Source organism: Pan paniscus, chromosome 8 (assembly GCF_029289425.2).
Source record: "Pan paniscus chromosome 8, NHGRI_mPanPan1-v2.0_pri, whole genome shotgun sequence".
Classification (NCBI taxonomy): Eukaryota; Metazoa; Chordata; class Mammalia; order Primates; family Hominidae; genus Pan; species Pan paniscus.
Window position 1 is genome coordinate 37,905,235 of NC_073257.2, and position 17,370 is coordinate 37,922,604.

At 38.4% G+C, this 17,370-nt stretch overlaps 1 protein-coding gene across 1 annotated transcript in view; it reads left to right on the forward strand.

The window, feature by feature from the left end:
- GPR158 (G protein-coupled receptor 158) overlaps positions 1 to 17,370 on the forward strand; it is a 422,582-nt gene that overhangs the window by 28,542 nt on the left and 376,670 nt on the right. The window contains exon 2 of the mRNA XM_003821403.5: positions 17,109 to 17,214. Within this exon, the coding sequence (XP_003821451.1) occupies positions 17,109 to 17,214 (106 nt within the window). The remainder of the gene's footprint in view (positions 1 to 17,108; positions 17,215 to 17,370) is intronic.

Below are 17,370 nucleotides of genomic sequence, written 5' to 3' on the forward strand. Positions count from 1 at the left end.
GCAGTGGTTTGTATTTCTCCTTGAAGAGGGCCTTCACGTCCCTTGTAAGTTGGATTCCTAGGTATTTTATTCTTTTTAGCAATTGTGAATGGGAGTTCACTCATGATTTGACTGTTTGTCTCTTATTGGTATATAGGAATGCTTGTGATTTTTGCACATTGATTTTGTATCCTGAGACTTTGCTGAAGTTGCTTATCAGTTTAAGGAGATTTTGGGCTGAGACAATGGGGTTTTCTAAATATACAATCATGTCATCTGCAAACAAGGACAATTTGACTTCTGCTTTTCCTAATTGAATACCCTTTATTTCTTTCTCCTGCCTGATTGCCCTGGCCAGAACTTCTAACACTACGTTGAATAGGAGTGTCGAGAGAAGGCATCCCTGTCTTCTACCAGTTTTCAAAGGGAAAGCTTCCAGTTTTTGCCCATTCAGTATGATATTGGCTGTGGGTTTGTCATAAATAGCTCTTATTATTTTGAGAGATGTTCTATCAATACCTAGTTTATTGAGAGTTTTTAGCATGAAGAGTTGTTGAATTTTGTTGAAGGCGTTTTCTGCATCTATTGAGATAATTATGTGGTTTCTGTTTTGGTTCTGTTTATATGCTGGATTGCATTTATTGATTTGTGTATGTTGAGCCAGACTTGCGTCCCAGGGTTGAAGCCCACTTGATCATGGTGGATAAGCTTTTTGATGTCCTGTTGGATTCGGTTTGCCAGTATTTTATTGAGGATTTTATATCGATGTTCTTCAGGGATATTGGTCTAAAATTCTCTTTTTTTGTTGTGTCTCTGTCAGGCTTTGGTATCAGAATCCATTTTTTAAAAAATAAGTTACCTAGTTTGTGTGCACAGAGGTGTTCAAAGTAGTCTCTGAGGGTTTTTTTTTTTTTTTTTGGCATTTCTGAGGGGTCGGTGGTAATGTCCCTGATATGGTTTGGCTGTGTCCCCAGCCAAATCTCATCTTGAATTGTAGCTCCCATAATTCCCACATGTTGTGGGAGGGACCCAGTGGGAGATAATTGAATCGTGGGGGTGGCTTCCGCCATACTGTTCTTATGCTAGTGAATAAGTCTCATGAGACCTGATGATTTTATAAGGGGAAACCCCTTTCACTTAGTTCTCATTCTCTCTCTTGCCTGCCACCAATATAAAACTTGCGTTTCATCTTCCACTATGATTGTGAGGCCTCCCCAGCCATGTGGAACTGTGAGTCTATTAAACCTCTTTTTCTTTATAAATTACCAAGTTTCAGGTATGTCTTTATCAGCAGCATGAAAATGGACTAATACAGTCCCCTTTGTCATTTCTAATTGTGTTTATTTGGATCTTCTCTTTTTTTTTAATTAGTCTAAGTAGTGTTCTATTTTTTTTTCCCCCAAAAAACCTACTCCTGGATTCACTGATCTTTTGAGTAGTTTTTCATGTCTTAATTTCCTTCAGTTCAGTTCTGATTTTGGTTATTCCTTGTCTTTTAACTTTGGGGTTTGTTTGCTCTTGTTTCTGTAGTCCCTTTTTCTTTTTCTTTTTCTTTTTTCTTGTTATGCAATCTCTAGTTCCTTTATGTGTGATGTTCGGCTGTTAATTTGAGATCCTTCTTTTTTGGTGTGGGCAGTTAGCACTATAAACGTTCCTCTTAACACTGCTTTAGCTGTATCCCAGAGATCCTGTTATGTTGCATCTTTGTTTTCATTAATTTTAAAGAATTTCTTGATGTCTGCCCTAATTTCATTGTTTAACCAGAAGCTATTCAGAAGTTCAGAAGCAGGTTGTTTACTTTCCATGTAATTGTGTAGGCTTGAGCAATTTTCTTGGTATTAATTTCTCTTTTTCTATTGCACTGTGGTCTGAGAGTGTGTTTGGTGTCATTTTAGTTTTTTTTTTTAATTTGCTGAGGGTTGTTTTATGGCTGATTCTTTAGATGATTTTAGATTATGTGCCTTGTGCATATGAGAAGAATGTATATTCTGTTTTTAGGTGGAGAGTTCTATAGATATTTGTTCAGTCCATTTGGTCAAGTGTTGAGTTCACATCCAAATATGGGTCCTTTTTTTTTTTTTTTTTTTTTTGAGATGGAGTCTCGCTCTGTCACCCAGGCTGGAGTGCAGTGGCACATCTCGGCTCACTGCAAGCTCTGCCTCCCGGGTTCATGCCATTCTCCTGCCTCAGCCTCCCGAGTAGCTGGGACTACAGGCGCCCACCACCACGCCTGGCTAATTTTTTGTATTTTTTTAGTAGAGACGGGGTTTTACTGTGTTAGCCAGGTTGGTCTCGATCTCCTGACCTCGTGATCCACCTGTCTCAGCCTCCCAAAGTGCTGAGATTACAGGCGTGAGCCACTGCGCCCGGCCCAGATATGAGTTCTTAAATATCCAGAGTTTTAAGAAATAGTTGATTAAATATAAGAACAACCCATTTAATTGGTAGAAGAGAAAAAGTCTGGAAGACTATGAAATCTGTTACTCTAAAGGACTTTCAAGCAGTGAAATAATTATTTTTCTAGTTTTAAAGTTTAACTTTTTTCTATTATAAAAATATTTATTCACTTGGAAATTATAAAAAATAATGATCAACCCAAAGAAAAACAGTTCTAATCACCCACAATCTTAATGCTCAGAGTTAATAATTGATAACATTTTGATATATATCTTTGTTGCAAAACATATATGTTAAATATTTTTCCTGTTTTCTAATAAATGTATACCAAATATCTTACACTGTGTTTTGACTTATATTTCACAATTCTTTAAATATACTTCTGTAGCACTATTCTGACTGGCTGCCTATTATGTACATGTATTCAAGGTTTACTAGACATGCAGCTTTGATTTCTGATGGTTAAATAATTTACTTGCCAGAAGGTAGGGTGATTGACAGGTGATTTTTAAAGGTGCTGTGTAGATCCTACCTAGATTTTACTTGTGAGCTAACAAGCTTATTCTTGACTATTTTATGGATGCTGCCAGAAGACTTAAGACTCCTAGATCAGAGAGAAAGGACTTAATTATTCCAGAGTTTCAAGTCTGTCTGTGTCAGTTCCCACTTTTGCCCAAGTCCCACGGGGGAAATGCAAAGAGCCCATAATGGATACTTGCACATGAATGGGTTGCATTATAGGAGGAGAATTATGAACTCAGAGATTCACTGCCTTTACATTAAGCAGAAGGAAATCTGCTCTTTGTCTGGGGGGAGACATTACCTCATCCCTTGAGGCTGATCGCTGCAAAACACAACCCTAGAAATGGTCCAAGTGGCTAAGTCAGGACTTGACATTCTTGGCATATCCAGCAAGACCATGATGGGAAGCTCAGGGCCCATGGCAGATTGCTTCTCCCAACAGGTGCCTTTGCTATGACTCATTCATTGGTGCTTCTGGACAGATTTCTTCTCTTGCTGTGACTCTATTAATCTATTTCAAACCCCTTTTTAAACTGAATCATGAGATAGAATAGTGGTCCCCAACGTTTTTGGCACAAGGGACTAGTTTTTGAGGAAGACAATTTTTCCATCGATGGTGGGGGAAGGGGGATGGTTTCAGGATGAAACTGTTCCACCTCAGATCATCAGGAATTAGGGTCTCATAAAGAGCATGCAACCTAGATCCCTCGCATATGCAGTTCACAATAGTGTTTGTGCTCCTGTGAGAATCGAATGCCACCGCTGATCTGACAGGAAGTGAAGCTCAGGTGGTAATGCTCACTCACCTGCTGCTCACCTCCTGCTGTGCGGCCTGGTTCCTCACAGGACATGGACTGGTACCAGTCCATGACCAAGGGGTTGAGGGACTCCTGGGATAGAGCATAAAGTTATATTTACTACTAGGTTGACTTTATATGATTCTACCTAAAGAATCATAAAGGTATAGCTGGCAGAACAAGCAGGTTTTGGGGTTGATTAGTGGGCTTCATGTTTTCATTTATAAGATCTTTAAGGACTCAGATAACAATGTAAATGCTGCCTTTCTTAATTAATATTCTCTGGTATATTGGTTAGCTGCTTTTGATATTATTTTACTCTTATGCTATCATTAAGACAACTATGTATGTTATGCCTAGTGGTTTGGTAAAGATAAAATGAGGTAATATATGTCAAAAGTTCTTTGAAAACTGGAAAGAGCTAAACACTTGTAGGAGTTTAAAATATAATGTTTACCACATGGTATATTCAATTGTGCAGAGCAGGGTTTATAGAATGTGTTTGCTTTGTTCATTAGTCACACGGCTTATTATTGGTCAGGGTTAGTAACCATTGTTATTTCAATTGATTTTTCACATTCTAATATGCCAATAATGATAATTTTGCATCTCTAGCAAACATACAGAGATTATTTTTTCCTGATTTTACTTTAATTTTAGCAAATGTTGCATTTAGAAATGCAAAGTTTTGAAAAAAGAAAACTTTGTCTCAATTACCTACAGCGTTATAATTGAAAGAGAAGGAGGAAAACACTTTTTAAAAGTTGATTGACAACTAAATAAATGATGGTATTCAAGAGGCTTTTGTAAAAGAATAAACAAAATTTGCATCCTGTACATCTTATATTGGTATATATGATATTCTTCTATCAACCATCTCATCACCAGAACCACTGTTCTCAGTATGAGATTCTTTGGTCCTATGTGAATTTGTGTGTGTGTGTGTATTAGAATTGAGAAGTAAAAGACCAGAGAGAAGCACTGGAACTGTGTCACATTGTGCTGGCAGCAAGAACATCTCGACATTTCCCGACCACATGGTGGCCTCTACAAACTGTCAAATTAGGTATGTCCCAAACCTGCTTTCACCTGAATTAACCTGCAAACCCACTAGAGCACAGGTTTGGGATTACTTGGAGACTGTACAGGAGAGCAGGTCACTTCCTGTTTTTTTCTTTCTTTCTTTCCTTTTTTTTTTTTTTTTTTTTTGAGATGGAGTCTCACTCTGTTGCCCAGGCTGGAGTGCAGTGGCATGATCTCAGCTCACTGCAACCTCCACCTCCTGGGTTCAAGCAATTCTTCTGCCTCAGCCTCCCAAGAAGCTGGGACTACAGGTGCGTGCCACCACACCCAGCTAATTTTTTTTTTTTTTTGTATTTTTATTAGAGATAGGGTTTCACCATATTGGCCAGGCTAGTCTTGAACTCCTGACCTCTGATCCGCCCGCCTCAGCCTCCCAAAGTGCTGGGATTACAGGTGTGAGCCACTGCGCCCAGCCACTTCCTGTTTTCTTTAGGCAGTTCTCTTTTATGTGTAATATGTAAATTGTATGGAATATGGTTTTCTACCTCCTTTATTCTTCTTTTTGACTACTGTTAGATCTATGTACCACTCTATCTCTTCGTCTTATAAGACAAACCTTTAAATGATCTGTGTCTGCTTACTGGATTGCCTATTCTTGAATACCCTCATCATGGCACAATGCCACATTAGAGGGCTGAACAGAATATAGAGTAACAGTGGCAATTCAGTGCTCAATGCATTTTGAGTAAATGAATGAGTAAATTGTATCTTTACTTCTGTTTTTTTTTTCTTCCCACTAAACCAGAATCTTTTAAAGAGTGATATCCTGTGCTTTGCATCTGCACTACCACCTAGCAAAGAGCCTTACATGTAGTAGGGACACATATACAATCTATTTTACAATCTATTTTATAACTGAAAAGTGTTACAGATAAAAAGAAATGTTAGTTAACTGTTGATATTATATTTTTATTTTAATCTTTGGCTCCAAAATCCTATCTGGTTTCTGGTGTCTTGACCCCGGCTTTGTTTACTCAGTGGCTTGTGACTTAAGTTTTAATTGTGTTAGAGGAAAAGTTAGCCTTATCCTCAAATAACCTAGATTGTCTGCTTATATTTGCTAAGTAAGCAGCCACCAAGTACTTTGGTACTAAGGTCATGCCTAATTGTGGTAGATTTGCCAAATATTTTCTCTGTCGTTAAAGCCCTGGGAGAACTGTGTTCTTGGTGCTCTTGTACTTTTTGTAGTTCTGGGCTTGAGCTAAATGATAGAGATGCAGGGCGTTTTTGTGAGCAATGTTTTCTTAGTATGAGACGCACACAGATAAGGAAGACACCCAAAGATGACTTCAGCTAAAACTTAAAAGTCGTGAAATTATGAATCTAGAATCTTCAGTTACACAGTGACAGAAAGGAAATAACTCTTCTTCCATTTTCAAAAAAGTATCTTGTTTCCCTTGAACCCACCCCATTTACAACTAGCCTGTGCAGTGTATTCTTCTATTCACGTGCTATTTTGTTTGTAAATAATTTTGATTAAATAGTTGTTAGATACCTCATTATTTTGCATTTTATCCACACAAATCTGCTTTAAAAATCTCTTAATGTTGCTACATATACAACCAATCCATTTCTCTACTGCTGAATACTGTGTGTTCTATGCCCCTTTGTGAATGAGTGAGGATTTCTTCGAATGAGAAATCCAAAAGCAGGATTTCTGAGTCATAGGGAGGGGTAAACTCAATTTTACTAAATATTGTAAGATTACTTTCTAGACAGCGTGCATCAGTTTCCAGACCCACCAGCAGGGTTCCTATAGCCTCACATTCCTGCCAACACTTGGCATTATACAGCTTTCTAAATATTTTTTTTTGCCAGTCTAACAAATGTGTAGTGATATCTCATTATTGTTTTAATTTGCATTCCTGATTACCAATGTGCTCAAGCATTTCTTCATATGCTTGTGGGCCTATTGGGTTTACTTTTTTTGTAAACTGTTTATATCCTTTGCCCACTTCCTATTATAATTGCTATATTTTGTTGACTTGCAAGAAATCTTGGTGTATTCATGACATTATATCCTTGTAAATTTTAGACATTGCAAAAATCATCCAACATGTCATCTTTCAGTTAACTTTGTCCATAATGTCCTCCCTTGAAAACCAGAATTTTGGCTGGGTGTGGTGGCTCACACCTGTAATCCCAGCACTTTGGGGGGCCGAGGCGGGTGGATCACGAGGTCAGGAGATTGAGACCAACCTGGCCAACATGGTGAAACCCTTCTCTACTAAAAATACAAAAAATAGCGGGGCGTGGTGGCGGGTACCTGTAGTCCCACCTACTCGGGAGACTGAGGCAGGAGAATCGCTTAAACCGTGGAGTCGGAGGTTGCAGTGAACTGGGATCGTGCCACTGCACTCCAGTCTGGCGACAGAGGGAGAGACTGTCTCAACAAAAAAGAAAAAAAAAAACAGAATTTAAAAAAATTTCTGATGTTTTTCACTTAATCAAAATTTTGCCTTGTGTTTTATGCTTTTGGGTTTTGTTTGTTGTCTCAGTGTGTTTTGTGCCACTATAACGATACCTGAGACTAGGTAATTTATAGTGATTAAAATCATTAGACATTTATTTGGCTCACAATAAATGATTAGAAGTTTATTTGACTCATAATTCCGGAGGCCAGGAAGTCCATTGTTGGGAGGCCACACCTGGTGAGGGTCTTGTTGCTGTGTCATCTTGTGGCTGGAGGTGAAAGGACAAAAGAGCCTACTCGTGCACAGGAAAAAGGGATGGGGGGAGCGCATGCACAAGAGGAGGCCAAATTTGCTTTTATAGCAAACCCACTCCCTTAATAACCACATTAATCCATTCATGAGGGCAGAGCCCTTATGACCAATCACCTCTTATAGGTCCCATCTCTTATCACCGTTGCACTGGGGATGAAGTTCCTGACACACGAACTCTGGGGGACACATTTAAGCCATAGCATTTAGGAAGCCTTCTGATACCCTGTCACAAAAATATTCTCTTATGTTATCAACTACTAACTTTATAATTTTACCTTTCGCAGTCAAGTTGTTAACATTTGGAATATACCTGTGTACATGGTATTGGGTAGTGATCCAGTTATTATATTTATCCATTAGTGGCCCAAGTTCCTAATACTACCTTCCTTTATCATATGTATAAGTGCCTCATATTCATAAGTCTGTCTCTGAGCTCTCTATTTTGTTCCATGGCTTCCCATGTCTGCCACAATTGGGTAGTATGTCCTAATATTTGGTTGGGCAAGTCCTCTTTTTCTTTTTCACAACTTTTATTATTCTACTTAAGCTATTTCTCAAAAATTCATACAGAATTTTGGTAGGTTGTGCATTAATTTTATACTTTCATTTGATGAGAATTGACATTTTTATTACAATGAATTATTCCCTTTCAGAGAATGGCATGTGTGTCAGTCTATTTTGCACTGCTATAAAGAAATACCTGAGACTGGGTAATTTATAAAGAAAAGAGGTTTAACTGGCTCACAGTTCTGCAGGCTATACAGGAAGCATGGCAGCATCTGCTTCTGGGGAAGCTTCAGGGAGCTTTTACTCATGATGAAAGGCAAAGTGTGAGCAGGCATCTTACATGGGAGGAGCAAGGCGGGGTGTGCTACACACTTTTAGACAACCGGAACTTACGAGAACATACTCACCATCACAAGAACAGCACTGAGGGGATGGTGCTAAGCCATTCATGATCCCATCACCTCCCACCAGGCCCCACCTCCAACATTGGGGATTACAATTCGACATGAGATTTAGGCGGGAACACAGATCCAAACCATATCAGTATGTTTCTCCATTAATTCAGATCATTTATTGTTCTTCATTAAGAGTTTTCAAAGTTTTTCCATAGAGGTTTTGTGTATTCTTACTTAACTACTTGAGAATTTATAGCTTTTTTTTTTTTTTTTTTTGAGATGAGTCTTGCTTTTGATGCCCAGGCTAGAGTGCAGTGGCGCCATCTTGGCTCACTGTAACTTCTGCCTCCTGGGCTCAAGCGATTCTCTTGCCTCAGCCTCCCAAGTAGCTGGGAGTACAGGCGCCCGCCACCATGTCCAGCTAATTTTTGTATTTTTATTAAAGACGGAGTTTCACCATATTAGCCAGGCTGGTCTCGAACTCCTGACCTTGTGATCCACCCGCCTTGGCCTCCCAAAGTGCTGGGATTACTGGTATGAGCCATGGTGCCTGTCCTGTAGGTTTTGTTACTATTTTAAATGTTGTCTTTTTAGTTATAATTTTTTTACTGGAGATTGTTGTAGAGAAATGCCAGTGCTTTTTGTTCTTTGATCTGGTATCCAGCAACCTTGCTGAACTTTCTTATTCTCATATTTATCTGCTGATTTTAAATGATCATATCATGTACAAATAATGACAAATATCTTCACTTCTGATCTTTATATCTCATTTTTCTTTTTCAGTTTTTTTGGTTCTTATAGAATTAGTCAAGATTTCAGTACTATGTTACATAGCATCAGTGATACAGTAAGCATTCTTGCCTTAAAGGGAACATCTTAAAAAAAACTTCTCCCTTAAGAGTAATGTTGCTAGAGGCAAGCTTTGCCAATTTAAGAAAGTTTCCTTCTATTTGTAGTTTGCCATTAAAAATAATTTAGTTGTTGAACTTTGTAAAATGCCTCTTTAGTTTGATTAAAATAATTTTTTCTCATTTATTTTGAATTTTTTGATCTATTTTTCCACTGCTAAAACAACTTTTCATTCTGATATATATTCCACTATATCATGACATAATTATTTTAATACATGTAAACATTTGTTTAGCCCATATTTCCTTTAAGACTCTTAAATCTACATGCATAGTTAAAAGGTGGCTGCATTTTTTTTTATTGCCCTCATGTGGTTTGGAATAAAAGTCATGTAAAGTGAGCTGGGTGGGTTTTTTTTTTCTTTTTTTTTTTCGTGAAAACATGAAAACAGAACTGTTCGTTAAAAGTTTGGTAGAATTCGTATATAAAGCCATCTAGGCCTGAAGTTTTCAGGGCAGGGAATGATTTAAATTTTTTATGCTTATTGCGCTATTAAAGTTTTTTCTTCCATTTGGGGCAAACTGGCATTTTATATTGTCTATCATCTTATCCTTTTAATCCTTCTCTTTTAGTTTTTCAAAGTTTGTTAGAGAATAATTTATCCTAATACTGCTTTTTAAACATTCCTTTTTGTCTCTTCATTCTGCATATTATTTGCATATTTTCTGTTTATTTGCATATTGTCTCTTTAATTCTTGAGTCTCCCTTATTATTACCATGTTTTTCTTTTGAGATGGAGTCTCGCTCTATCACCCAGGCTGGAGTGCAGTGGTGAGATCTCGGCTCACTGCAAGCTCTGCCTCCCGGGTTCACGCCATTCTCCTGCCTCAGCTTCCCGAGTAACTGGGACTACAGGTGCCCGCCACCACGCCTCGCTAATTTTTTGTATTTTTATTAGAGACGGGGTTTCACCGTGTTAGCCAGGATGGTGTTGATCTCCTGACCTCGTGATCCACCTGCTTCGGCCTCCCAAAGTGCTGGGATTACAGGCGTGAGCCACCGCGCCTGGCCGAGTCTCCCTTATTTATTTACTTATTTTTTAAAAAACTAGTTTTCTATAACTAGAAAGTTTTTAAAGCTATTTTAAAATACTTTTAGACTTTCAGAAGATTAGTAAAGCTAGAAAAGAAAGTTTCTATAGACTCTTTACACAGCTTCCTATAGTAATACATCTTACATAACCATGGGAAAATTATCAAAAGTAAGGAGCTAATATTAACTAAACTACAGGCTTCATTCAGGTTTCCTGTTTTTCCACTAATGTCCCTTTTTTGCTCCAGGATATAAATCAGGATACCATATATTATGGTATGAATTGTGTTCTCCAAAATTGATATGTTGCACTCCTAACCTCCAATATCTCAGAATGTGATTGTATTTGGTGATAGGATCTTTAAAGAAGTAAGTTAAAATGAGGTCATTTAGGGTGGGTCCTAATCCAACTTGACTGATGTCCTTATAAGAAATGAGGAGACAGACATGCACAGAGGGAAGACCATGTGAAGACACAAGGAGAAGATGGCCATTTACAAGTCAAGGAGAGAAGCTCAGAAGAAAGCAACTCTGCTGACTCCTTTATGTTAAACTTCTAGCTTAAAGAATTGTGAGAAAATAAAAGTTCTGCTGTTTAAATCACCCGGTCTGAGATACTTGGTTATGGCAGCCTTAACAAACTAATACACCATATTTTATTTGCTTGTTGTGTTTCCGTAGAAAGTTTTATTTCAAATTCAGCAGTCCTGGCTTTTCATATTTCTTCTAAATTTTGTTAAAAATCTAAGCGGCTCCATAGCAAGATTATTTACAATAGCCAAAAGGGGGAAGGAACTCAGTGGGCCCACCACAGATGAATGGCTAAACAAAATGTGATGTGTATATAAAATGGTATCTTGTTAAGCTTTAAAAAGGAAGGAAATTCTGACACATGCTACAGCATGAATGAACCTCGGGGACGTTATACTAAGTGAAATAAGCCAGTCATGAAAAGACAAATACTGTATGATTCCACATACATGAGGAACCTAGAGTAGTTAAACTCATAGAGATAGAAAGTAGAAAAGTAGTTCTAATCCAAGTGCTTGGCAGAGTTGGGGAATAGGGATTTGTCATTTAAAGGGAACAGTTTCAGTTTTGCAAGATGAAAAGAGTTCTCAAGATTGGTTGCACAATAATATGTATGAACTCAATACTACAAAAGCGTACATTAAAAATGGTTAAGATGGTAAATTGTGTTATGTATATTTTACCACAATTAAAAAGCGAAAACATGACTGGGCACAGTGGCTCATGCCTGCAATCCTAGCACTTTGGGAGGCTGAGGCAGGTGGATCACCTGAGGTCAGGAGTTCAAGACCAGCCTGGCCAACATAGTGAAACCCAGTCTCTACTAAAAATACAAAAATTAGCAGGGCGTGGTGGTGCGTACCTGTAGTCCCAGCTACTCAGGAGGCTGAGGCAGGAGAATCACTTCAGCCGGGGAGGTGGAGGTTGCAGTGGGCTGAGATCGTGCCACTGTACTCCAGCCTGGGTGAGAGAGACTCTGTCTCAAAAAGCCAAAACATAAAACCACAAACCAGCTCCTTCTTTAGTCCATGTCTTTCTTTTTATATTTATCAGTGGCAGCTAGAAAGAGCCAAGTGTAGTACTTTCTGCATTTGTCTAGAAACTTCCTCAGCTGGATCTACAAATTCACTTGTTCACAGGTGACAGTGCTGTCAAACTTTCTACCTACTATATAACAAAAGTCCCTTTTGTTCCTGCGTCCAATAACATTTTCTTCATTGTCCTTCAAAACTGACCAACAAATTCCCACTTTCATTAACCATCACTGAGGCCCTTTTAGCTTTCGCTTGTTCCCAAAGCCACTGGCATAGATTTAGAGTTTTTATTATGGCAGCAGTCCGTTTCCAGGCACCGGATTCTGTTCTGGTTGTCTATTGTTAGAAGTGAATGACTGATGGCAGCTGATCTACAGGCACCTGTTTTCATCAATCAATTTCAGCACAACTTCTACCTTGATATCCCATCAATGTTGACTACATATGCTGTTACTGTCCATTTTTTTGTAGTGATGGAGCAGAAAAATTATTGTCCAAGGTAACATGAGGAGGGAGGAAAAGCAGAATTTCAAGTCTTTCCATCAATCTATCCAGTCTCTCTATCCATTCCTCCATAGCAGTTTATGATACTTTCAATTTGCTTGGGTATTTTTTGGGGGTGGGGGGGATGTCAGTTTAGCTACTCCTTGCTTCTCTCATGTCTGTAGTTCCTCCAAAGTTAATTTTGGGTGTGGGCTGATTTAGGAGCTAAGGAAAAATGTTAAAAAAGATATAGACCATGGAAATTTTAGTGGGGAAAACATATCGTTGAAAATCAAATATTATAATATAGTGTGCTAATTGATATGAAGAAGGTAAGCACACTGCATTATGGGAGAATAAGGGACTCTCTTCCATATCAGACTTGGAGTTCATGGGAGGCTTTAGAAAGTGGCCAGGTAGGAGTTATAATGTAAGGCATGGTTTAGGCAAAGGGATTTCAGGTATAAAGACGTCTGTGAAAGAATGGTTTGAGATAGCATGAATTTTTTAGGGCCCTAAATGTAGTTCTGAATGTCTGGAATAAGGAATATATGCATGAGAGTGGTTGGAGAAGTTAGAAGTAGGAGGGCCCTGATTATGTCATTCCAAGGAACGTGGATTTTATTATTTAGGAAAGTGAGTAATATTAATTTCAAGTAGGGAATTGTCGGGATTGGGTTTATATGTTTCAAATATTACATAGAAAGCAGTGTATGATTCTTGGGCTTCAGCAACCCTTACTTGCATGGGAACTTTCTAAAATCCTGGAATGGGTACTAGAAATGAGTTTTGTGGTCAACTGTTCTCATAAAACTTGCAAAAATAAGATATTTTGAATGCAATGGTCTCTTTCTGGTATAATGTGCCTCCATTACACTTTTCCTAGGCTTTGGGTAGTTTTGCAAACTGGAGGAACTTTAGGATTTTTTTAGTCTGGGTTAAGCAATATATGTTAAAGTTGTCTGTGGTCACTTCTGTGTATAGCGAAGTTACTGGTCATTCTGGTATAGAAATGGCTTCTGGTAATACTCTTAATGCCCATGGTGCCTACCCATCCAACAGTTACTACCGAAAGACCTAGGGCCAAAGGTCATCTCGTCACATACATGTGTATTCATGATTTTGTTTTTCTTAAAGAAGGTCCCTAAACCATATAAACTTCAAGAGCTACAAACCAGGATCTTTACTTGGAGCAATGCCTAACAGGACCCAAGAGTATGCTAGTATTAAATTTGTTTAACCCGTGAAAGATGAGGGCCTGAAGCAAGGCAGTGGCCATGCATATGGAAGAGAAGAGTCAAGATACAAGAAGCACAAAGGGAGTCCAACCTATGGCACTTGGCCATTGCTTTGACTTGGAGGTCCATTCACAGAGAAAGACCAGTAGGGAAATCGTGTTTGATGGGCTGAATCCTGCTTCGGGCTTGTTGTTGTATTAATGGACAAACAGAGGAAAATGCTGGTCTGTAGTGTAGCTAAGCACCCAGGTGTTTAGGGGATCCGATTTGCTATATTTTCCATTCTCTGGAAGCCACTTACAGGCTTTTTTTTTGACCCTCACTTTCCTGTCCTGAGGCCATGAAACAGCAGCCAGCTTTTCAGTCTCAGAATTTCCTAGGAGCCTTTCAACCCCTGAGATGCCCACTCGGGACAGAGGGCACAGGCGCGATGGGGCTCTCACCTTGCCTGGTCTGCGATGGGACACGTGGGTCCTTAGGTGTTGGATCTTTGCGTCCCTTTCGGCGGCAGGATGCTCTTCCCCACAAAGAGAGGGTTTTCTTTCTGTTATATCCCCCAAACCTCCGCTTCCCCGCGACAGGAAGTCTACAGCGCCTTCCCCAGGGTTTTGTAAGTCTCTGGGCGCCCAGGCTTAGGCTGTAATGAAGAAGCCTCGTTGATTTCCCAGCTGGGAAACGTAGCTCATTATATTCCACGGTTTTGCACAAGCCTGGAATGCTTCACGGGCCGGGCTTGAGGTCTGCGGTGACTTTTTAGTTTCCATGTACGAACTTGGAATGAAGGGCGAAAGCTTTCAGTCAGTTGAGCTGCCTTTTTCTGAAGTCAGTTTTCTCCAGGGAAGGAAACGATCACAGTAATTGCAGCTTTTTATTTTCCAAGTTAGCCGATGTCTGAGTAAGCTGGAAGATTTGAGATTTCCACTGTCTGGGAACTGGACTGCTATGGTAGGATTGTTGAGAAAAACTTGACCTCATTATAACCAACCATTGTGGAACGAGTAGAAATGCCTATTGATTAGTTTGCCAATTACAAATACTTTCTAAATAAGATATTCAAGAAAGATAACCAAAATGTAGTGGACAACAGTAGTCCGGTGAGAAGCTTTATGATACTGGTGATTTAGAGTGTGCTTATAAACCAGCTCTAATTATGCCTTGAACTGTGTTGAGTCAGAAATTTCACCTCAGATTTATCCTGACCACCCTTTAAAAAAATTTTAAAATTTTTCTATTTCATCCCCTTTATCTGCTGGAAGTTGTTTTCCCCATGGAACTTATTTTTTTTTTGTAAAGTATAGTATAATTTAATCATTTATTTTACCTATTTCTCTATCCCACACTAGAATTAAACTCTATGAAGGCAGCATTTTGTGTTCCTGCTTACTGATGCCTTTCAAAAACCAAGAACAATTCTGGCACATAGTAAGCACTCACTGAGTATCTACTGAATCAGTGAAAGAAAGTTATTTCCAAGGAGCATAAAGTAGAACCAGAAGTGGGCTTACATGATTGGATTAACTTTGGTGGAACCTACTTCGATTGAAAGTTCTGATAGTGAAAGCAGTCAGTAAGTCAACGAATGGTTATTGAAGCCCTACGTTACTCCAAGTGATAGCTTTCCAAATCCTCTAGAATTTAGCATCTACTGTCCATTAAACGCTTTGGTCATTTTCAAAATGTCTTATGCCTTTTACTGTTCCTTGGGGGTAGGTTTGCCTTTCTGTCGTGCATAGTGTTATCTTACAGTGATATGCACATACCAGACGATAAAAATTTGTTGAAAGAGGAAAGGCATGAACTGGATTAAGGCATTAGGTTACTTGGAAATCCATTTATTTATCACATAAACATTTGTTTTATTGCGTTATGGCCCACAACAGTAATATTTTGCAGAATGGGGTCTATATATCTGAATGATCAGCGTGTTTTCTGTAATTTTTGTGTTTTCATTTCACTGATCATCTGGAAAATCAACTCAAACATATTCTGGATTATCTGGATAAACCAAACACTGGCAGGAGGTTTTAGTGTCCCTATATATTTCTGTGTATCTTTTGAGCATGTAGGCACTAGGTAATGTAGTACTTTTCTCACAGGTTAAAGAACAGAGGCAGACTGAAAAAAGAAATGATTTATTCACCCCAAAGGAAGCCCAAGTGGCATTAAGCCATGCTGTTAGAATGCTTCACAGTAGTTTAAAAGGAGAAAAGAGATGAGAGAAATGAGTCATAAGATGTGTGGCAAAATAGGATTGCTGAACTAGCAGTCAGTACTATATTCCTGTTTTGAGAGGTGATGTTGTTTTGGCAAAGCATAATGTTTGGTTTTCTTAAATTAATATTTTAAATTTGGTTTTTGTTGGTTTTATACTTTTGTTTGCATTTATTTTGTAATTGTGTGGGATTCTTTGTAGCTACAGGAGCTATAAAATCAGGAATTTGAGGCTACTTTTATATTTTATATATATGAGTGATATCATAATGAAAAATTGTTTAAATTAGGGGTGTGGGGCCTCAAAAATGTGTTTTTACTTTGAGTAGTTTGTAGTGGGGTATACATACTTTACTCAAGTTTATGAAAAACTACATTATAAAGCTTCAGGACCCAGGATGCAGAATACTTATTTCAATAAAGTCCATGTGTGATAGTGCAGTGTTGGACAGATATTTCTGCAGCAACTGCTGCTAGTGGTGCTGCTGGTGGTGAAAAATAGAAAGGAGGGAATCTTAGGAAAACAGAGAGAAAGTTGGCTGGAGGAAGTGGAGGAATTTTAGCCCAACTTGGAGCTTTCTTTGCAATTTAGCTTTTGACTGGCTCTGAATTTGTGAGTTGTCTTTCTTAGTGACACTTCTCAAATGGCTAAGTGAAATGCAGTCTCTTCGTTTCCAGATTTAAAAGAAAAAAGAATGTAGTCATCATTTCTGTAGTGAGGCAAATCTCTGTTTAATGTGGAACACTGGGAGACCTAAAGAGCTGTTTAGAGTTATTAGAATGAGAGATCAGAGGAAAGAGATGCTTATTTTCTGATACTGTCCTCCCTACTCCTCAATCTTCCTAGCCCTGCAATGGGAAATAGGAGTAGAAAGAAATGAACTGAAGGCTTTATTTTAATTTACTTTACTAGAAGGGGTTCTGAGAGCAAGTGTTATTTTAGAGTCACATTTTCTGCCATGTCTAGAGCAATATTGTCCTGGAGTTCAGGCAATCAACACATATTTATTGAGCACCTATTATGTACCAGGCATTATATAAGGAAGTGAAGACACCTCCCTGCCTTTGGACTTACATAAAGCCAATACTTAATGATTTTCCTATACTGTGTGTCTTCTCTTGGTGCACTTTCGTTGAATATGAGTAGGCAATTTGACAATTTTTGGCATGTTCTTTATGATAATTTTCTAATTTCAAGCTTAAAATACAGAGAAATCATAAATGTCCAGATTAATTTGTTCTTTTTATCCTTTTCTGTTTCTAGGGGTGTCATGAAAGTTGACATAAATCTTCAGAAAGTGGACATTGACCAATGCTCAAGTGATGGCTGGTTTTCAGGAACTCATAAATGCCACCTCAACAATTCAGAGGTAAGAAGATGAAAATAAAATCCTCTTTAAGCTCAAGAATACATTATTTTGAATATGTTATATTTGTGTGGGTAAATGAACAAGAGGCATCTTACTGGGAAGAAAATCTATGTAGGTCTCAGTGCTGCCAAATGAACTAAAATAGGAGTAGAAAAT